Here is a 19,820-nt window from a genome sequence, read left to right on the forward strand (position 1 = left end):
TTTATTGTGAGTCACTTTTAAGTTTCAAGTACAAGAGTTTTATTATGATGGGCTACGCCTCATTGAGCCCAATGAAATCATCTCATTCAAACGTTCATAAGCTGGTATATTGGTAAAAGGAAACTTACTGAAATGTCCCAGACAAGTCCTAGCTTACTAATCTCTAACCATTAATTATAGACTTATAAAACTAGCCATGATGAATACAATCTTGGATAAATTGTATTATTTGTCGTCGTTTCATGATGTCACAACCAACAATATGAAGAATAAACTAGAAACATTAATAAGAAAAAATAGGAATGGAGTAGAATTATCATATAATAAAGTAAGGTAAATGATAAAATATAATTATTTAATAATAAGGAAGGGCAAATTGAGAGAAAAATCAAGGTAACGACGCTACTATACCAAATCTATCGTTCCATAAAGTGGTACTTTCTGTCATTACGTAACGATAAATTTAACGATATGATACAATAAAATTTAAGTAACAATCAAAACAAACATCGTATTTAAAATAACAATACGATACAATACAATAGGTAACAACCATCCAAACAAGTTGTAAAAAAAAAAGATGAAGCATGAGATGAGATCAGAGATCAGAGAAAAGATTAGACAAGAAATGCGACAAGAACTGTGTGAAGAGATAAGACATGAAATGCAACAAGAAGTGTGCGAGCAAGTTGATCAACTACTCCAAAACTGTCTGTCGGTCCTTATAGGTGGCTTACCTACATCGCCTTCTCGGCGACATGACTCGTCGTCAAATAATGACACTAGTCATATTGATTTATTTTAGGTTCTTTTATGTTAGACACGTTTGGATTCTGATTTCAACTTCATGATAAATGTTATTATTATTTATAAAGTGCTAGTATGTTTTTTGTTTTGTTTATGTGTTTTTTAGATCTTTTAAAGCTTTAAAATTAATATTAATACAACTATTAAAAATAAAAAATTTAATATACCCATTTAATTAGTAATATTTGCTAAACGTTTACAATTTGTTAGTAAATTTTATGACGAAATACTAACAAATTGCTAACGTAATTTTTAAAAATAAATAATTATATTTGCTAACGAATTTGAAATTTTTTGGTAAATTACCAACAATTTACTCAATAGAACTTTTCCATTATTAAAATTACCAACCGATTAACAACGTATTTTTAAAAATATACTATCAGATTTACTAATTAAGTTGTTATCCGTTAGTATAGTTGCTAACGGAATACTTACGAAATTTTTCTTGTTACTATATTTACCAACCGATTACAAACACAATTTAAATAATGCAAAATCAAATTTACTAATCCATTTTCTATCTGTTAGTAAAGTTACTAACGGAATTCCAACCAAATTTTGGTCGGTAGATTTACCAACGAAAATCTTGGACTCAAGATTCAAAATTACCAACAAATTCATTTGGTATTTACTAATTGATTTTTAGTTGGTAATTTTACCAATGAATTCAAATTGGTCGGTAAAATTTACCTTCGAGCCTTTTAGCAACGGACCGATATCCGTTGGTAATATGTTAGTAACTCAAATTGCCGACCAATTTGATCAATTTACCAACAATTTTTATTGTTGGTAATTGGGGTTTTTTTGTAGTCGCCAACTTAAAGTTCATCCCGATCTATCCTGCCTAAATAAAATGTGAAACAACCAGGTTCTTTGGTTAAACTCTTTTTTCACATAGTTAAAGGTGGAGCAAAGAAGGCTCAACAAGGTATTTAAAGAGTCAGAGATTTTGACTCATTACTCGAATTAGGACCCATGACACTGGATTGCTCTTCAGTTTATTTGCGCAGATGTTTCTTTTTAGGCTATTATTTAGAAGTTGTCTCTATTTTAAAAAGTTGTGCATACATAATCTTGAGGAAATTATCTATGCGTTAGACTCGGGTCTAATATTTATTGATACAATTTTCACTTTGTTCAATTTTACAGGCAAATTATTAGACTATTGTGTAATGTTTGCAATGACTTACAAATTTCTACATTGTAATCTAACAATTTTTAATGTTTCTGAGGAAGTTACAGTCCACCAAATAAATGCATAAATAGCACAAACTTTCTTTCTCGGCGCACGATTGCGTGCATGCTCCTGCGCTAATCGGAAATGGGGAGGGGACGACCAAAGAAGATGGTAACAAAGGTTCAGCTAGCTGAATTCATAGCATCAGGAAGTACAAGTGGAAACCTGGGGAGGAATTGTGAAATTGATTCCCAAAAAGTAGCCCTAAGTTGTGACAAAAGAACACCAGTGAGCTCGGCAAATTCTGCAGGATCGAGCAACATGCAGCTGAAATTAACACAGGATCTGGGACTTCAAGCCCTAGCATGAGGAATTCTACACCTCAACCAGCTGCTGGGAAGACAGGTATGGGGAATTTCGAAGTAAGCACTGTTCCATTGATTAGTGTTTCATCAATGGAAGAAACAAGTAGTATGAAGGAGAAGAACACCATAGAGGGAACGAGTAGAACAAAGCTTCCTAAGGAACAGCAAGCACAGAGTCAGAGTTCAACAAAGGCAATAGATCCAGAGGCGGCTAAAACAGAGATTGGGCAAAATGAGAAAAAATAGACAAACTTATTCACTGGAAACAGAATGGCTGCAAGAGGAATGGATCTGGTTTTCGTACCTCCTACCATTCATGATGGAGTCAAAAAAGTTCAATTGCAACAGGAAGAGATGGAAGTGGAAAATGCGAAATGGCAAAAGGCGATAATAGTGTATGTTATTGGAGATTCACCTTCAATAGGAGCCATGGAGAGATTCATAGCTACTCGGTGGAATTTTGCTGCGAAACCTGCAATCTTCTATCACAATGAGGGTTATTTCGTTATCCTATTCAGTAGCATGGATGAAAAATGCAGTCCTGTATTCAGGACCATATATAATGGGAGCAAAGTCATTGATCCTAAAGTCATGGTCAGAAGATTTCAATCTGTATAATGAAGTTTTGAAGACTATTCCACTGTGGGTGAGCTTCCCTAATCTTCCTTTGAATTGCTGGGGAAGGATGACTCTAAGTAGAATTGCAAGTGGGCTGGGTTCTCCTCTATATGCTGATGAATGTACAAGTAATGCATCTAGAATTTCTTATGCCCGAGTACTTATCGAAATGGACATCAGTAAGGAGTTACCCAAAAGCATCAAAATACAAGATCCTGCAGGGAAAGAGTTTGAACAACTGGTAGAGTATGATTGGGTGCCAAAGTATTGTAAAAAATGTCTGATGGTGGGACATGACTATGAGGGAGAACAAGGAATAGCTGGAGCTACCAAAAGTAATATGCAAGGTGAGCAGCAGCAACAAAGACCAGTAATGCCTAAACAACAAGGACGGAATGGCAAGGTAAATGATAATATGCAGCAGTCAAAGAAATCAGTAACTCAATGGGTGGCAGTAGGGCCAACAAAACAAATAGGGAAGGACACAGGCAAGCAAATAGCTCAAGAGCAACAGAATGATCCACAGAAGCCCAATACAGATCTGCAAGGGTGGACAAAAGCTAAAGGCAGATGAGGAATGACAAGTCCAATACATCAAGTACTCACTACTAATAATGGATTCTCTCCACTAAGAGAGGAAACAATGGAAGGCAGTACAAGTTGGCAGATGATGGTAAAGCTGGAAATAGGATGGGAGAAGAAGAAGGGAAAGCACCACCTAATCCAAAATCTATATGAAGATAGTCACTTGGAATGTGAGGGGCTTCAATAAGGTACATAAGCAGAAGGAGATGAAAACTTTCTTGAAAAAACATAAAATTAGTCTTATAGCAATAGTAGAACACAGAGTACAGACCAATAAAGAAAAAGAGATCATCAATAAATGTGCACCTGGATGGAGTTGGTGTTCTAATAGTTCAACTAATGAGAAAGGAAGAATATGAATTCTATGGGATACTAATAGTATTCAGTTCACTCTGATTCAGAAGCATGCTCAATACATCCATGGCATAGTTGAAAATAGCTGTTTCTAGCAACAAATTGCTTTTACAGCCATTTATGGATTGCATACCATTGCTCATAGGTGTGACATGTGGGAAGCACTAAGGAGGATAGATTCTCAGATGAATAACTCCTGGCTAATCATGGGAGACTTTAATGCAATAAGGGATATTGAAGATAGGGTAAATGGCACAGTGGTACAGGAAAATGAGATCAAAGACTTTAGATCTCTAATGGAGGACTGCAGATTGAATGAAGTTGGAACTGTGGGTAGATCTTATACATGGAGAAATAGCCGTTTTTATAGTAGAATCGACAGAGCCATAGTCAATGCACACTGGATGATAAACATGCCTCCAATGCAAGTACATGTGATGGATCCTCAGTTCTCTGATCATTCTCCATTATGTATAGAGTTGGAAGTAGAACTGGAACATAAAGGGAGACCTTTCAAGTTTTTTAATTGTCTTGCTGAGCATCCAGATTTTGATAGTATAATTAGAGACATATGGAATAAGGAGAACAGAAGTATGAAAGACATCTGGCACAATCTAAAAAGTGTCAAAGTGGCCCTTAAGAGTCTGAACAAAAGGGAATTTACCAGTACAACAAACGAGGTTCAACAATTGAGGGAGGAGTTAGCCAACATTCAAGCACAGATGAGAACCACTACAACAATAGCTGACATGTTTGAATCAGAAAGAAATGCAAAAAATCAACTAGAAAAATGGAGTACAATAGAGGAGAGCATCTATAGACAAAGATCTAGAATCCAATGGCTCCAATTGGGTGATACCAACACAGCCTTTTTCTTTGCAAGCATGAAAGGGAGAGCAGCATAGAATCAGATAAAATTCCTACAGGATGACAAGGGAAGACTGATCAGCAAACCAGAAGATATTGAGCAAGAAATTGTGGGGTTCTACAAAGGACTGCTAGGGACTTCCACTAATAGCATACCTGCTATCAATCCTAGTATAATGAGCAAAGGACCTGGGCTTACAAGATCTCAGCAGCTACAACTTATATCTCCTTTCACTAATGAAGATGTAATGAAGGCACTGCAGGGGATAGGAGACTCAAAGGCACCAGGTGGGGATGGATTGAATGCATACTTCTACAAGAAGACTTGGCACATAATTGGTTAGGATATTACAAAAGCTGTTTTGGAGTTCTTTAATGAAGGGCTAATGTACAATCCAGTAAATAGCACAACAGTCAGTCTGATCCCAAAAGTGAAAAACCCCTCTTCTGTCAAACAGTTCAGACCAATATCTTGTTGTGCTATCATATATAAGATCATTTCTAAGATGCTTACAAGCAGATTGCAAACAGTAATGGGGTCCCTAGTTGATATGAGTCAAGCAGCTTTTGTACCGGGTAGGATATTGAGTGATAATGTTCTACTAGGACATGAACTTGTTAAAGGATATGGGAGGAAGGATGTATCACCAAGGTGTATGGTAAAAATTGATATGCAAAAGACGTATGATTCCATAGAATGGAATTTCCTTGAACAAGTGCTCACAGAAATGAATATCCCAGGAAAGTTTCTCTCATGGATCATGGCATGTGTTACTACAGTGTTACTATAGTTGTAAATGGAAAGCCAACAAGACCATTTGATGCAAGAAGAGGAGTTAGACAAGGAGACTCATCGTCACCATATCTCTTTGTCCTAGCCATGGAGTATCTCACTAGAATATTAAATACTCTGAAGGAAAAGCCTGATTTCAACTACCATCCCAGGTGTGAGAAGTTGCAACAACTTTGCAGATGACTTGTTGTTGTTCTGTAGGGGTGATGTGGTATCCATTAAACTACTATATGAGTGTTTTGATCAGTTTTCAAGAGCCTCAGGTCTGATTGCAAACCAGGACAAAAGTTCCATATATTTTGGAAGGGTTACAGAGGATATCCAACAACAAATTATCCAATGCTTAGGATTTTCTACAGGCTCCCTACCTTTCAGGTATCTAAGAGTCCCACTGAGTACTAAGAGGTTATCCATAACTCAATGTCAACCTTTGCTGGATAAGATGCTAAGCAGAATCAAGCACTGGACAGCCAAATTCCTCTCATATGCAGGGAGATTGCAATTGATCAAAAGTGTACTGTTTGCTATTCAATCTTTTTGGTCCCAAATCTTCCCTCTGCCTAAGAAGATCGTTCAAGGAATTGAAACAATTTGCAAAAGGTTCTTATGGACAGGAGAAACTGAGAACAGGGCTAAAGCTCTAGTAGCTTGAAAGCAATTGTGTTGGCCAAAATCTGCAGGGGGTTTGAACATAACAGATATCTTAATATGGAACAAAGCTGCTTTGATCAAACATCTATGGAATATAAACAAGAAGAAGAAACGCTTGTGGATACAATGGATTCACACGTACTATATTAAACAACAAGTAGTATGGAATGTGAAGATTAAACAAGCTGCTTGGCTCACTCAGAAAATCTTAGGTGCTACTAAATACTTGAATGAGGCAAGTATAGGAATAGAAGAAGTGATGAACATGCAGGAATACTCTATCAGGCTTGTATATGATAAGCTCAGAGGCGAACTACCTAAAGTGGAACGGAAGAGATTAATGTGTAACAACATTAGCAACCCAAAATGGATATTCAACTTGTACTTGGCAATTCTTGGAAGACTGTACACGAGAGACAGATTATTGGGCTGGGGTATAGCAATTTGTTCAGATTGCTCGCTATGTGGAAGAGTAACAGAAAGCCATGATCTATTCTTCAAGTGCAACTATTCAACAGTAATATGGAGGAAACTGCTACAATGGCTGGGAATAACAAGAAATGTGCAGGGGTGGAATGATGAAATTCAATGGGCTGTAAGACATGCAGCAGGGAAGAAACAAATATATGTAATCTATAGAATGCTGCTAGCTTGTGCTGTGTATTACATTTGGCAGGAAAGAAATTGGAGAACATTTCGAGGAACACAAAGGAGCTGTGGAAAGTTAATCAGAATGATAGTCCAAGAGGTGCACTGTCGAGGAAATTTAAATTGTAAGGTAGCTAGGAAATTGCAGGAGTTCAATTTTTATCTATATATTGTAGCTGAGTAGTCATGAAGGAATGAGGGCACTATATTTGGGGCTGCATGTCCAAATCTAAGTGAATTTTGAGAGAATTTTTTGTTATACTTGTAAATATTTTCCTGGTAATAATAAAATTAATTACCAAAAAAAAAAATCTAACAATTTATCATAAGATTTTTAATTTGCTCAATAACAAAATAATCGTGATCTGAAAGATTGAGAAGTTACAAGAGAATAAAAAGATGATCAATTACTAAACAATTGATACAAAGAGACAACCGACGAAAATTGAGAGAAATTCAAAAATAGCCAGATTTACAAGTGGCCATTCAAAAATAATCAGATTTACAATTGGTCATTCAAAAATAGCCACTTTTTAAAAATCATCGAAATTCAGCCACTTTTCAAAAGATAAATCTGAACGAAAACATTGTTAAAAATCCAAAAAATACTGCAGCATAATATACTGGAATTCCAGTATATTATACTGGAGCCAGCAAAGTAACCAAGATAATATGCTGGAAGTTCATACGCAGGTGCACCGAACTCCAGTATATTTTGTTGGACCGGTCTCTGTTGCAGCAAAATAGTGACTATTGTTCAATGACTTGGCAAACGCTAATTATTTTTAAATGACCAATCCGAAAACTGGCTAGCCCGTGCTACTTTGACGCAAAAATTTCACCAAAATGGAGAAGGGTCCGAGAACTAATGTGGGCTTAGAGTGGCCCAGAATGACGAATGGGTTTTATCGTGAGTCACTTTCAAGTACAAGAGTTTTGTGATGATGGGCTATGCCTCATTGAGCCCAATGAATCATCTCATTCAAACGTTCATAAGATGGCATATTAGTAAAAGGAATCTTACATAAATGTCCCAAATAAATCTTAACTTACTAATCTCTAATCATTAATTATAGACTTACAAAACTAGCCAATCACAGATAAAAAGTAAAAATACAAATAAATAATATTTATTCTCTCCAAGAATGACAAGCAAAACTCCTTCTGTATTTCTAAGTGTGATTAGCAACATTAGATGCATGACGGAAACGAAATTTCACGAATGAGGTAGCAAATAAGGTGATGAAATACAAATATATATATATATATATATATATATATATATNTCGAGTTCAAAAAATTCTTCAGCGACACATGAATCAAACATGTATCACACATGTATCTTGCACACGGGTATACATGGATAAATATGATACACATTTGATACACATATGATACATATGTGATACATAAATGATACAAAGTGTGATACACAATTTTTTTTTCATGTTCATCTTCTACTTCGGATTTTGAATTCAAACCACCTCAAACTCCATCAAATTATCCCAAGACTGAAATTCAAGATCCTTAAGATGTATCCAATCTATTCTAATAACACTCACTCAAAAGAAATCAAAATTTTGACCCTTTTTTGGCTAATATTGATAATAGTTGGCTAATATTAGTAATATTTTATGAATTAGCCAATTTTTGTAATAAGCTACTTATAAATTGATATAGATGATAGTTTCCAATTAGTAAATTCTTACAATTTTCTACTCCAACAAAGTCTAAAAGTAATTTCAATATGAAACTCAATTGAGGAAGACTTTTGGCATCCCATTAGCCAACCCTCAAAGTACGTGGTTTTGAAATTTTTATCTCTGCTTGTCCCATTGACGGAACTTCAAGCATAATAAATGTTGTTCCTCGCTTGCCTCATTAGCAACACTTGTAACTTTTGATGTTAAGTTCTGCCATAAGGAAGCAGGGGGCTAAAAGTTAAAGCACACCCCAATATGAATATTGAAGGATTAAACAATTTCAACTCATATGAATCTACGAAGAAAAGGACAACAGCTAACTGCTGCTTCTAAGCACGAGAACCTGAAAAGATTTTGGAAAGAAAAGTACGAAAAGGGAAAAAAGAATAACAGGGAAAGGGACACAACAAGAATGATAAAAAGGAAGAATATAAGAAAAGGATTTAAGAGCCTATTTAGACATAAGGAATTTTTTTTTTTCCGAAATCAGCGTTTATTCATAAAATTTTCAATTTTTACTTGAAGATACATTTTGAAAAATTTTAAAAATTTTAAAAACTCTAAAAAATTATTTTTCAAAATTTTCAAACAAATCACTCACAAAACTTCAAAAACCAATCCTAAATCATATCCATGTCCAAACACAACTCTAAATTTTAAATATCATTTTCAGTTGAAAAAAATTTTCAACCTTTTTTAGAGTTTTACAATTCCTATGTCCAAACGCCCGCTAAGTATATTCACCGATAATATACAAATCTTGTAGAGTATTTCAGAATATTTATCATTTATGTCCTGTTTAGACTTTAAATTTTATTTAAGAAAAATATTATTTTAAAATTTATGTCCAATCAAATCGTTATATAAATTGTGGCGAAGCTAAGATAAGTAGTTTCTGTGGAAAGAATGATTAGTGTATCCTGTGCAGCCCGCAAAGGAAGATGGGAATCAATATAAATATGGAGAGAAAGCGTGAACATTTGGCATGTGTCATCTGCTCCTGCAATTATTAGATTTTCTAAATCTACCTTTTGTGTACTAGGTCACTGTGACACTGTCATCATATGTCTAGAGTTAGAATCCATTTTTTTTTGTGTGTGTGTGTGATAATATGTACTCTAAATATAAATACTGTACTAATGTATGTTCATCCTCATTTTTGAACCACCAGTTGATACAAAAACTAAAAAAAATGTCCCTATAACTACATTACCACTTGAAATAAAAACTCCTAAGCTGAATATTTCTAGGTCGGCGGAGAATGACGAGAAATAGAGGGTGTGTTTGGTGCGAACGAAAATATTTTTTAATGTTTTCACGTTTGGTTGGCTTAAATATGTTGAAAATTATTTTTCTTATGAACTCATTTTTATCCAATTGGAGAAAAATATTTTTCCTAACAAAAAAAGAGAAGATATTTTCCAAAACTCTTTTTCAATCTTTCCACTCTATTCCCCATCTCCACCAACCCACCCCCACACACCCCGTCCATCCCACCCCCAAACCACCCCTAATCTACCCATCCCCGCCCACCCCAACCTATAACCCCCACCTAGGGGTGGGCATCGGTCGGTTCGGTTCGATTATGAATATTATCGGTTTAGCATATCGGTTATCGGTTTACAAATTTGATAAACCGATAACCAAACTGATAAGATATCGGTTATTGGTTAATCGGTTATCGATCATTATCGGTTCGGTTATCGGTTTACCCGATAAGATAACTCAATCTAGAGAGCAAAAAAAATAAGACAATTCACTGGAGGTAAGCAAAAAAGAGAAGAATTCACATATAGCATACTACTCATTTATGCGCTCTGTCCAGTGGCCACAACTGGAATAGTACTAATTCTTCAACAACAATTGTCCAAATACATTAATAATAATACAAAGTAGTAGCAATATCACCTTAAAATTAACAAGTCCAAACATATAATATTAACAGTTCAAATTAAGTTAACAAGACAACAACTACTCAATCCTTATAGGCTTCACCAAATAAACTGGATGTTGTTTGTCAATTGCCTAACCTGAAAAGAAAAAAAAAACCATAGAGCAAAACCTTGATCTGTGCATGGGCAATACTAACACAAAAATAAAAAAAACACCTAGAAGGCAAGAAGATGTTGTCCTATTGTCAAAGCTCAATGTTCTGTACAGAAGAATAATGTTAAAAAATAAACCCTAAACTGACGAAGATTGTCGATTGAGAATTGATAAGTGCGAAGAGAAACTGGTAGTAGGTATAGGTAGCACAACGTGAGCTCACAAAATCAAGAAATGAAAATAAAGCAAAATAAAGAATCATTAACAGTTAAAAATACCAATATGAAGATGAATTTTGTTATAGAAGTTAAAAGCCTAATGTATAAGACTAAAGACTTACGCTAGGAGTAACTAGAAAGGTCTATAAAGAATGAAGATGAAACAACTAAACAGTTCGGTTAAGAAAGAATAGGAGAGAATGAACTGAAACCCTAGCATATGTACATACTTAAGGATAAAGTCGTAATTTTATTAATTCTTATTTGGTTATCGGTTAACCCATTAACAAGATTGGCAAACCGAGGCACGAACTGATAACCCAATAGTGAAAAAATTCTAAACCGTTACCGAACCGTTAACCCAATAACCCGATACCGATAACCGAATAAACAATTAACGGTTCGGGTTATCGGTTTTACCTGATATATGTCCAGCCCTAACCCCACCACCCCTAATCCACCCCAACATCGCCCCCACCCTAAATAGAAATTTTATTAAGAGTATTTTCTTTTCACGTTGTAAATAGAATACTTTTTTATTTCAACAAATGAGTATATTCTTTTATAATGTAGAAAAGACATTTTCTTTCATTACGACAAAACAAGTACTTTTTTCATAGTGTAGAAAAAAAATTCTTTCATTTCAACAAATTAAGTATTTTCTTTACTAAAATAGAAAAAGTATTATTTTTTCAACAAAATGAGTGCTTTCTTTTCATGATGTAGATAAAGTATTTTCTTTCATTTAAACAAAACGAGTACTTTCTTTTCAAGATGTAGAAAAAATATTTTCTTTTATTCAACAAAATGAGTAATTTCTTTTAATGGTTTTGAAAGGATACTTTCTTTTTCAACAAAAAAAGTATTTTCTTTTTAGTTATCGAACTCAAATTTCAACATTTTTCTTGTATGAAAAAGTAAAGTAGCACATTCGTTCCTTTGGATTTGTGTGAATTTTAAAAATAATAATTATATTCTTGAAAAAATAGAGTTTCGGAGGGGGAGAGGAGAAGGATATTTTTTTCAAAATAATTTTTTGAGGAGAATAGCATAAAAAATTATTTTTTTTCAAAATATTTTATACTCTCTAACCAAGCACTAAAAAATATTTTTCGGAAAAAGTTTTTTATTCACCAACCAAACAAGGAAAAATAAGTGGTAAAACCATTCATTTTAGATGAAAACATTTTCCTGATCGTACCAAACACACCTAGAAAGTCGTCATGGTATTTTCTTCTGTGGTTTTTCAATAAGAAGTCATAAGCTGCATTATTTTTGCTTGGCTCTTTTGCTTGAGAACGAGCAATGTTTAGTGCAGGAACATTTGATTGATTCAAGCATATATGGATGTCGTAATTTCCGAAGTCGGCGTCAGGATTCGCAACTAATGGATTCAGAATTCTATTACTTTTTAAGTTATTAGGTTCTAAATTAATAATTAGTATATATTCATTAACCATTTAAAATTAAATACACAATTTAGACCAAAACTACTAGATCGGTCGAACCCTCCGCCCCTGGTAATAATCAAAACTTTACTTTGTGGTTCACACCCACTTTTGGTGTTAGATCTTAGGTCCTTTTATTTATTTTTATTTTTTATCTAGGACAAAATCAGAAAAAGAGAGTGAAAAACGAAAATGTTGGCTTGGCTCCCCATAGAAAAGTTTGCTTTTTCATCCGACAACAGTAAAAGTTAGAAATATTCTAAGGTATGAGTCATAAAGGCTGTCAAAAGAATAAGTAATCCCTATAATAACTTACAGAGAAAAGTGGTGAGAATCTTTTTACAAAAGGGCTCTTTATCTTCCTCTTCTTTCCTTTTCTCTGAAATGCTGGTTGGTCTTTTCCTTATCATTTGAGATCGGAGAATTTGAGGGCTGATGTTGCTTCCCATTTTTTTTTGTCTTCTTTAATTAACTTATTCCATCAGTACCAGAAAATACCATAAAATTTTCAAACATGATTTTTAAAATTCCCAAATATCATAAACATTATTGAAAAATGCTGTCACTTTAAGGGTGTGTTTGGTATAAAAGAAAATATTTTCTGTGGAATATTTTCCAAGAAAATATTTTCTTGGAAAATAAGTAGTAATCTTATTCATTTTCCGTTGTTTGGTACGCAAATTTAGAAAAATTATTTTTCAAGAGTATTCATAAATAATTTAGATAAAATAAACATGAAGCCATAAACTTTCGAACCAACAACCTTTCGAACCCACAAATTTCACAAACTTTCAAACCCATTAACTTTATAATTTCTAAACCCGTAAACTTCCAAACACATAAACCTCCGAACCCATAACTTTTAAAACTTCTTTTTGTACGGGGTGGGGGTGTGGGGTGGGGTGGGGGGGGGGTCAATAGGGTGGGAAGTGGGTGGTGCAAGAAAATTGAAAATAGAAATTTGAATNTAATGACTATTTATACCGGAACAAACGGCTATCTTGATTCATTAGAAGTTGGACAGGTAAGGAAATTTCTTGTTGAGCTACGTACTTACTTAAAAACTAATAAACCTCAGTTCCAAGAAATCATATCTTCTACCAAGACATTTACCGAGGAAGCAGAAGCCCTTTTGAAAGAAGCTATTCAGGAACAAATGGACCGTTTTATACTTCAGGAACAAGCAAAGAAATATTGATCTACTTTTGTCTTAATACTTAATAAAAAAAAGGAATCAAGCGTCTTGGATTCAAATATTCAAACAGTCTTTCTTGCTATCGAAATCTAAAAAATATATATATATGGAAATAAATTGCGTCCAATAGGATTTGAACCTATACCAAAGGTTTAGAAGACCTCTGTCCTATCCATTAGACAATGGACGCTTTTCATTCTGATTTTTTTTCGTATTTTAACTTTTTGTTTGAAAAAAGAAAACAGAAAGAATCGGATGTGAAAGAATTTTTGGAATTGTATATTCAATGATGTACTAATACTAATAAACTAAATTTGATTTAATGAATAGATTAAAATATTTAGAATAAATAGATATAGAGCGGGTAGCGGGAATCGAACCCGCATCGTTAGCTTGGAAGGCTAGGGGTTATAGTCGACGTCGATTCATTATTTTTAACGTCTCTAATTCAAAACCGAACATGAAACTTTGGTTTCATTCGGCTCCTTTATGGAGATGAGTCAATTTATAGATCTAAGATGTGAACAAAATTCGAAAAAAAAAGAATTCTACCCATAACATCTATGTCAGCTTTTGGTCTGAATACAGATAAAACGAATAGCTTTGTAGATGATCCTTCTAGAAGAGGGGGATTCTAACAACCTTTCTAGTTATTTCGTTCTCTATTTCTATTTAATAGGATCCTGAGGAAAAGGATTTTGTTTCCACCGAGCTAAAACAATATGTTGATGTCTCTAGTAAACCAAAGTCATCGTTTAATAGCTATTTTGCTTCAATTTCTTCTTTACAAATAAGAAATTGAAGATTTAGTTACGATTAGAAATCAACTTTCTATCTTCATCCATGGATCCTTTATTCATACTTATTCAATTGGAAGTATTGATCCAATTCCAAAATTATGTTTCGCAATTTCATAATCTAATTTTTCAATGTCTAAGTGACCCTTGGATACAAATCACGAGAATGTGTATTTGTTGAAAATATTTTACTCCAATTGGAGGAAAATGAGTTCATAAGGAAAACATTTAAGCCAACCAAACACGAGGAAATTGGAAAACATTCCTTGATACCAAACACCCCCTAAGTTTTCCATTGAGAGTCATTTTATCTTATTTTAAAAATACATATTTGTTTGAAAAAATGAATAGGAACGATCAAAATATAAATCACAATTTGATTAGTTTTAGTTGTTGCATTTCAAATTGACTTATCCGGTAAATACTGATGCTACATTTTGTGCAATATGTGTATGTTTTTATTGAAGTGACAACAGTAAACAATGCATACAGGTTTTTGATTAAATATATTTCTCTGCCTTATATTTTCCTTTTCTTTGTTTGGGTTTTAAGAGAAACGGGAATTTACATATTTATCACTACCACAGTTGTAGTGAGATTAATAAGATTTTTCTACTTTTAATTAGAAAGGTTTTTTTTTTTCTTTTTTCTTTTTTTGGTAATTATTTTTTAAAGAAACTTATGCAGCACGAATTTGAATTAATTAGAACTCAATAATGGCATTTAACTTGTGTTTGGACATAGATTTGATTGAAACTTGAAAAATGAGTTACGGAACTGTTAGAAAATAATTTTTGACCGTTAAAATTATGTTTGGACATGCATTTTATTTGTAGGAGAAGTTGAAGTTTTGTGAGTGGACGAAAATTGTTTTATCCAAAAATTGTACTAAACCAATTTTTGAGAATTTAATTTTTTTTTTTAAAAACTGACCATAGTCGATGAACAAATAATTTTTTTTTTAAAGAGAGTAGCCAAAATCTATGGTTAAACGGGAGTTTAATACCGAGTGAGAAATAAAAACATAATCATCCATAAAATATGAAAATGTCTTTCTGAATTCTGGGTAAGAGAAGGTCTCTCTCTTACCATGAAAAGACTTGCATTAAAAAAAAAAAAAAAAGCTTTTCCAAAGGACCTTAGCTTTTACTTCTTTGTCTGCCTTTTAATTCCCATAAATATATCATATCACTTCTGTCATTTCCCACAAAAACCTCTTCTTTTTATTTACTTATCATTCTCCTTTTATACTCAGCCAAAAATCAGTAATAGTAGTAGCTCTTTTGAAGCTGCAGTTTTCTTGAGAGAAGAACAGAGGGGTTACTGAGGGAAAATTCGAGTCTTTTTCATTTTCTTTCATTTAATACAAAACCCCATATGTGTTTTATGATCAAAGCGATATTCTGATCTGTTCCTTTTGTTTTGTGAAGAAAAAAGTTTGAATCTTTAAGAAAAAAATGATATCACTTTCAGACCTTTACCATGTTCTCACTGCTGTAGTTCCACTGTATGTAGCAATGATCTTAGCTTATGGTTCAGTAAAATGGTGGAAAATCTTCACCCCAGATCAATGTTCAGGGATCAATAGATTTGTTGCTCTTTTTGCTGTTCCATTGCTATCTTTTCACTTCATTGCTTCCAACAATCCTTATGCAATGAACTACAGGTTCATAGCTGCTGACACTCTTCAAAAAATCATAGTTCTTTTTGTTCTAGCCATTTGGTCAAGAATGAGTTCAAGAGGTTCCCTTGAATGGTCCATTACTTTATTCTCTCTTTCCACTTTACCAAACACTTTAGTTATGGGAATTCCTTTGTTAAAGGGTATGTATGGTGAAGCCTCAGGAAGTTTAATGGTCCAAATAGTTGTGCTTCAATGTATCATTTGGTATACTTTGATGCTTTTCTTGTTTGAATATAGAGGTGCAAGAATGCTTATTGCAGAACAGTTTCCTGATACTGCTGGGGATATTATTTCTTTTAAAGTGGATTCTGATATTATTTCATTAGATGGGAAAGAACCATTAGAAACTCAAGCTGAAGTTGGTGAAGATGGGAAGATTCATGTTACTGTTAGAAAATCAACTAGTTCAAGGTCTGAAATTTTTTCAAGAAAGTCACATGGTGGTCTTAATTCTGGTCTTTCATTAACACCTAGACCATCAAACTTAACAAATGCTGAGATTTATTCATTACAATCTTCAAGAAATCCAACTCCTAGAGGTTCAAGCTTTAACCATACTGATTTCTACTCAATGGTGAATGGTAAAAATGCAAATATGAGTCCTAGGACATCAAACTTTGGCAACTTTGGATTCGATGAAGAGAGTGGAACTGCTGGATTTGGGAGAGGAAATGGGGTTTATGGACAGGGGAATGCAGGGTACCCTGCCCCTACTAATGCCGGAATTTTTTCTCCGGCCACCGGTCCGGCGACAAAGAAGAAAGCTAATGGTGCAGAAGGTGGAAAAGATCTTCACATGTTTGTTTGGAGTTCAAGTGCTTCACCTGTATCTGAAGGAGGGATTCATGTCTTTAGGGGAGGTGACTATGGCAATGAGCTTGGAGTTGGAGCCCACCCAAAGGGTAAGTACACAATTTCACTATGAAAATATACCATGTTGCCACCTTTTTTTTAATTGTATTTGTTTATTTTGGATAAATGGACAATATTGTGTTTCTTGTTGTTGCTACTTGTATTTTCTGATGCAACTAGATAGATTTGTGTTTGATGAAATATGTTGTTATACTTGAGATTCTTCTATTGTTAGCTTGTGATGGGTTGAAGGGTTAGTTTGTTAAGTCCTTTTGCCTTACCGAGTTTTTTTTTCTTTTATTAGTTTCTTGTTTCAGGCATAATTTTGGCGCCTTGCATATCCAATTCCTGAAATTATGGTCATATTTTTGTCTTCTCATGAGACAGACATGCTTGTATTACTTTTGTCATCTCATGTTGCGTAGGAAATTGGTTGAGTTTGTATTGTAGCACCCCATTTTCCTTAATCATGTCTGGTAATTTTTAGTCAATCAGTTCATCAACTATGCCTGGTAATTATGTGAATCATTTGTATCCTTGTCCATTTCATTTTAGTACTAACTTAAATTATCTAGGTGTTGTCGTTGATTGAATGTTTTTATGTCCTAAAATTAGATTATGATGAATTTGGCCGAGAAGAGTTCACGTTCGGGAACAAGCAGAACCTCAATGGAAATGAAGGGCCGGTGCTATCGAAGATTGGCTCCACAACCGAGCTCCGTCCAAAGATTGCTCAAGAAGAGATCAAAGCTACTGCACTGCCACCTGCTAGTGTTATGACCAGGCTCATTTTGATTATGGTGTGGCGAAAACTTATTAGGAACCCGAACACTTACTCCAGCATCATCGGCCTCACTTGGTCATTAGTTTCATTCAAGTATGAGTATACCCAAAATTACCTTAATTTGTATGTCATTGGCTATAGTTAGACTTGTGACTAATCCTAATTGTTGCAGGTGGAATGTTCAAATGCCTGCGATTATAGCCAAATCAATATCGATTCTTTCTGATGCTGGCCTTGGAATGGCAATGTTTAGTCTTGGTATGTTCGTGATATTATCAATTACTAATCCTTTCATGGACTTACCTTCATGTTTATAGGAAAATGTTAGTGTTTTGAACTTATTCTCTACATGTAAACTGCAGGTTTGTTCATGGCATTGTCACCTAGAATCATTGCCTGTGGGAATACAGTTGCTGCTTTTTCAATGGGTGTGAGATTCCTCACTGGTCCTGCAGTCATGGCTGCTGCCTCCATTGCTGTTGGTCTCCGAGGCGTGCTTTTGCATATTGCTATTGTTCAGGTAAAAGACTGTTGATTGTGAAAACTATATACAACAACAATATCAACCCAGTAATAATCCCACTAGTGGGATCTGGGGAAGGTAGAGTGTACGCTGACCTTACCCCTACCCGTGGGTAGAGAGGCCGTTTCCGGGAGACCCTCGGCATTGTGAAAACTATATACTGAATTGAAAAATAACAGGCTATATTGCCACCATTCATATATGACTGATAAAATTTTATCATTTTTTTTCAGGCAGCTCTACCTCAGGGAATTGTGCCATTTGTCTTTGCCAAGGAATATGGTGTCCATCCTGCTATATTGAGCACAGGGTGAGGCCTCAAACAACTACCTATTTTATCAAGAAATGCAGAAAAATAACATTTTTTATTGTAAAAAATGTTGTCGAGTATTTTGGTTTTTAAATGTCTCTTAAATGTTGTTGATAATTGTAGGGTTATATTTGGGATGTTGGTAGCTCTTCCTATCACTTTGGTCTACTACATTTTGTTGGGGCTTTGAAGATCAAGCATTAATCTGCTCAAGTTTTTGTAAAGGAAAAGTTAAAGACCCTTTTGCCATAGGGTTTTTTGGCTTTTAACAGGATATGAATTCTGATCAGAAAGTGAAAAAGAAAGAGGGAGAGACAAGAATGAAAGCAAAAGTGGAATTGTGAATGGTTCATTGTTGGGTACCACAGCCAATAGAGGAATTGTAGTGGGAATTCTTTTGTTGTCTCTTTGTCCTCTCTTCCACTTTTGAACTTTGTGCTATTCTACTAGGCCTACATGTCTTTTGTTCTTTTCCATCAAGAAAGTTAAACTTCATTTTCTGCCTTCTAACTTTTGAAGGTTTCAAAAAGATACTACTAACCTAAACATTTCTGTGGGAAATGGGATGCTTTTTCTTATTTTTTTTCTTTCGCATGGTTAATGTGCTTGTTAAGTGGAAAAAAATATTAAAGACATTATTTCCTCCGGTCCATAATAAGTGACCAATTATGGAAATACTAAATTCTAGATAAAAATAGTTAGTGTGACTAAATTATCTTTAATTAAATGTTGTAGTATAGTTAATCTGAGGAGTACAAGACTTTTTAGGGATACGTACATAAGGGTGATTTTGAAAAAACAAATTGAATTTTTTCTTGATTATATAAATGGATACTTATTTTAGACCAAAATAAAAAAAAAATTGGTCACTTATTGTGACTAAAGGGAGTACTTTTTAAGTGTTCAGTGTGCTTGTTTGGTTGCTTTTTCACTCACCATCAAAATCTTGATTAAATTATGAAAACTTCGATTCTATAATATTTTCCAATGCAGTTATCATTCCTTTTATTTAAAAAATGCAAAAGAAACTTTCAAATTTTCCCTTTACCTTCTCTTCCCTACCTTACCAACTTGCAAGTATAGCTAACATTTATTGAGCTTTTCACTGTAAAGCATTACTCTTCACGGTCCAAAAGAAGTGAGTTTTTGGCATTTTTCTTGTGGTCCAAAAAAGTGATTTTTTCAGATTTCAAGAATGTATTAATTATTTTTTTCCTACATTGTCCTTGGAGTAAATAGTGTTGGAATATGTGTTACGAGTGTTTATGTGAGATAGTAAAGGTTAATATGGTCAATTCTATTGCTAATTAATGCTAAAAGGTGGACTTCTTAATCTGTGTGAAAACATTCAAAAAATCACTTATTTTGGACCGGAGGGAGTAGTATATTTTG

General features: G+C 34.1%; 2 protein-coding genes and 1 non-coding gene across 3 annotated transcripts; 2 read left to right on the top strand and 1 right to left on the bottom strand.

The window, feature by feature from the left end:
* Positions 3,614-4,814, top strand: LOC109233583. Its single transcript, XM_019399468.1, has 2 exons — positions 3,614-3,725; positions 4,024-4,814. Exons 1-2 carry the CDS (start codon positions 3,614-3,616, stop codon positions 4,812-4,814), a joined length of 903 nt encoding a protein of 300 aa, XP_019255013.1.
* On the bottom strand, positions 13,597-13,668 carry TRNAR-UCU. The gene has a single exon. It is a non-coding gene; the product is annotated as a tRNA-Arg (tRNA).
* On the top strand, positions 15,463-19,006 carry LOC109233015 (auxin efflux carrier component 1-like). Its single transcript, XM_019398749.1, has 6 exons — positions 15,463-16,861; positions 17,427-17,688; positions 17,768-17,853; positions 17,958-18,115; positions 18,352-18,428; positions 18,552-19,006. The coding sequence occupies exons 1-6, from the start codon at positions 15,733-15,735 to the stop codon at positions 18,616-18,618; spliced, it is 1,779 nt and encodes a 592-aa protein (XP_019254294.1). The 5' UTR covers positions 15,463-15,732; the 3' UTR covers positions 18,619-19,006.

The sequence above is a fragment of the Nicotiana attenuata genome, chromosome 10, assembly GCF_001879085.1.
Source record: "Nicotiana attenuata strain UT chromosome 10, NIATTr2, whole genome shotgun sequence".
NCBI classification, from domain to species: domain Eukaryota; kingdom Viridiplantae; phylum Streptophyta; class Magnoliopsida; order Solanales; family Solanaceae; genus Nicotiana; species Nicotiana attenuata.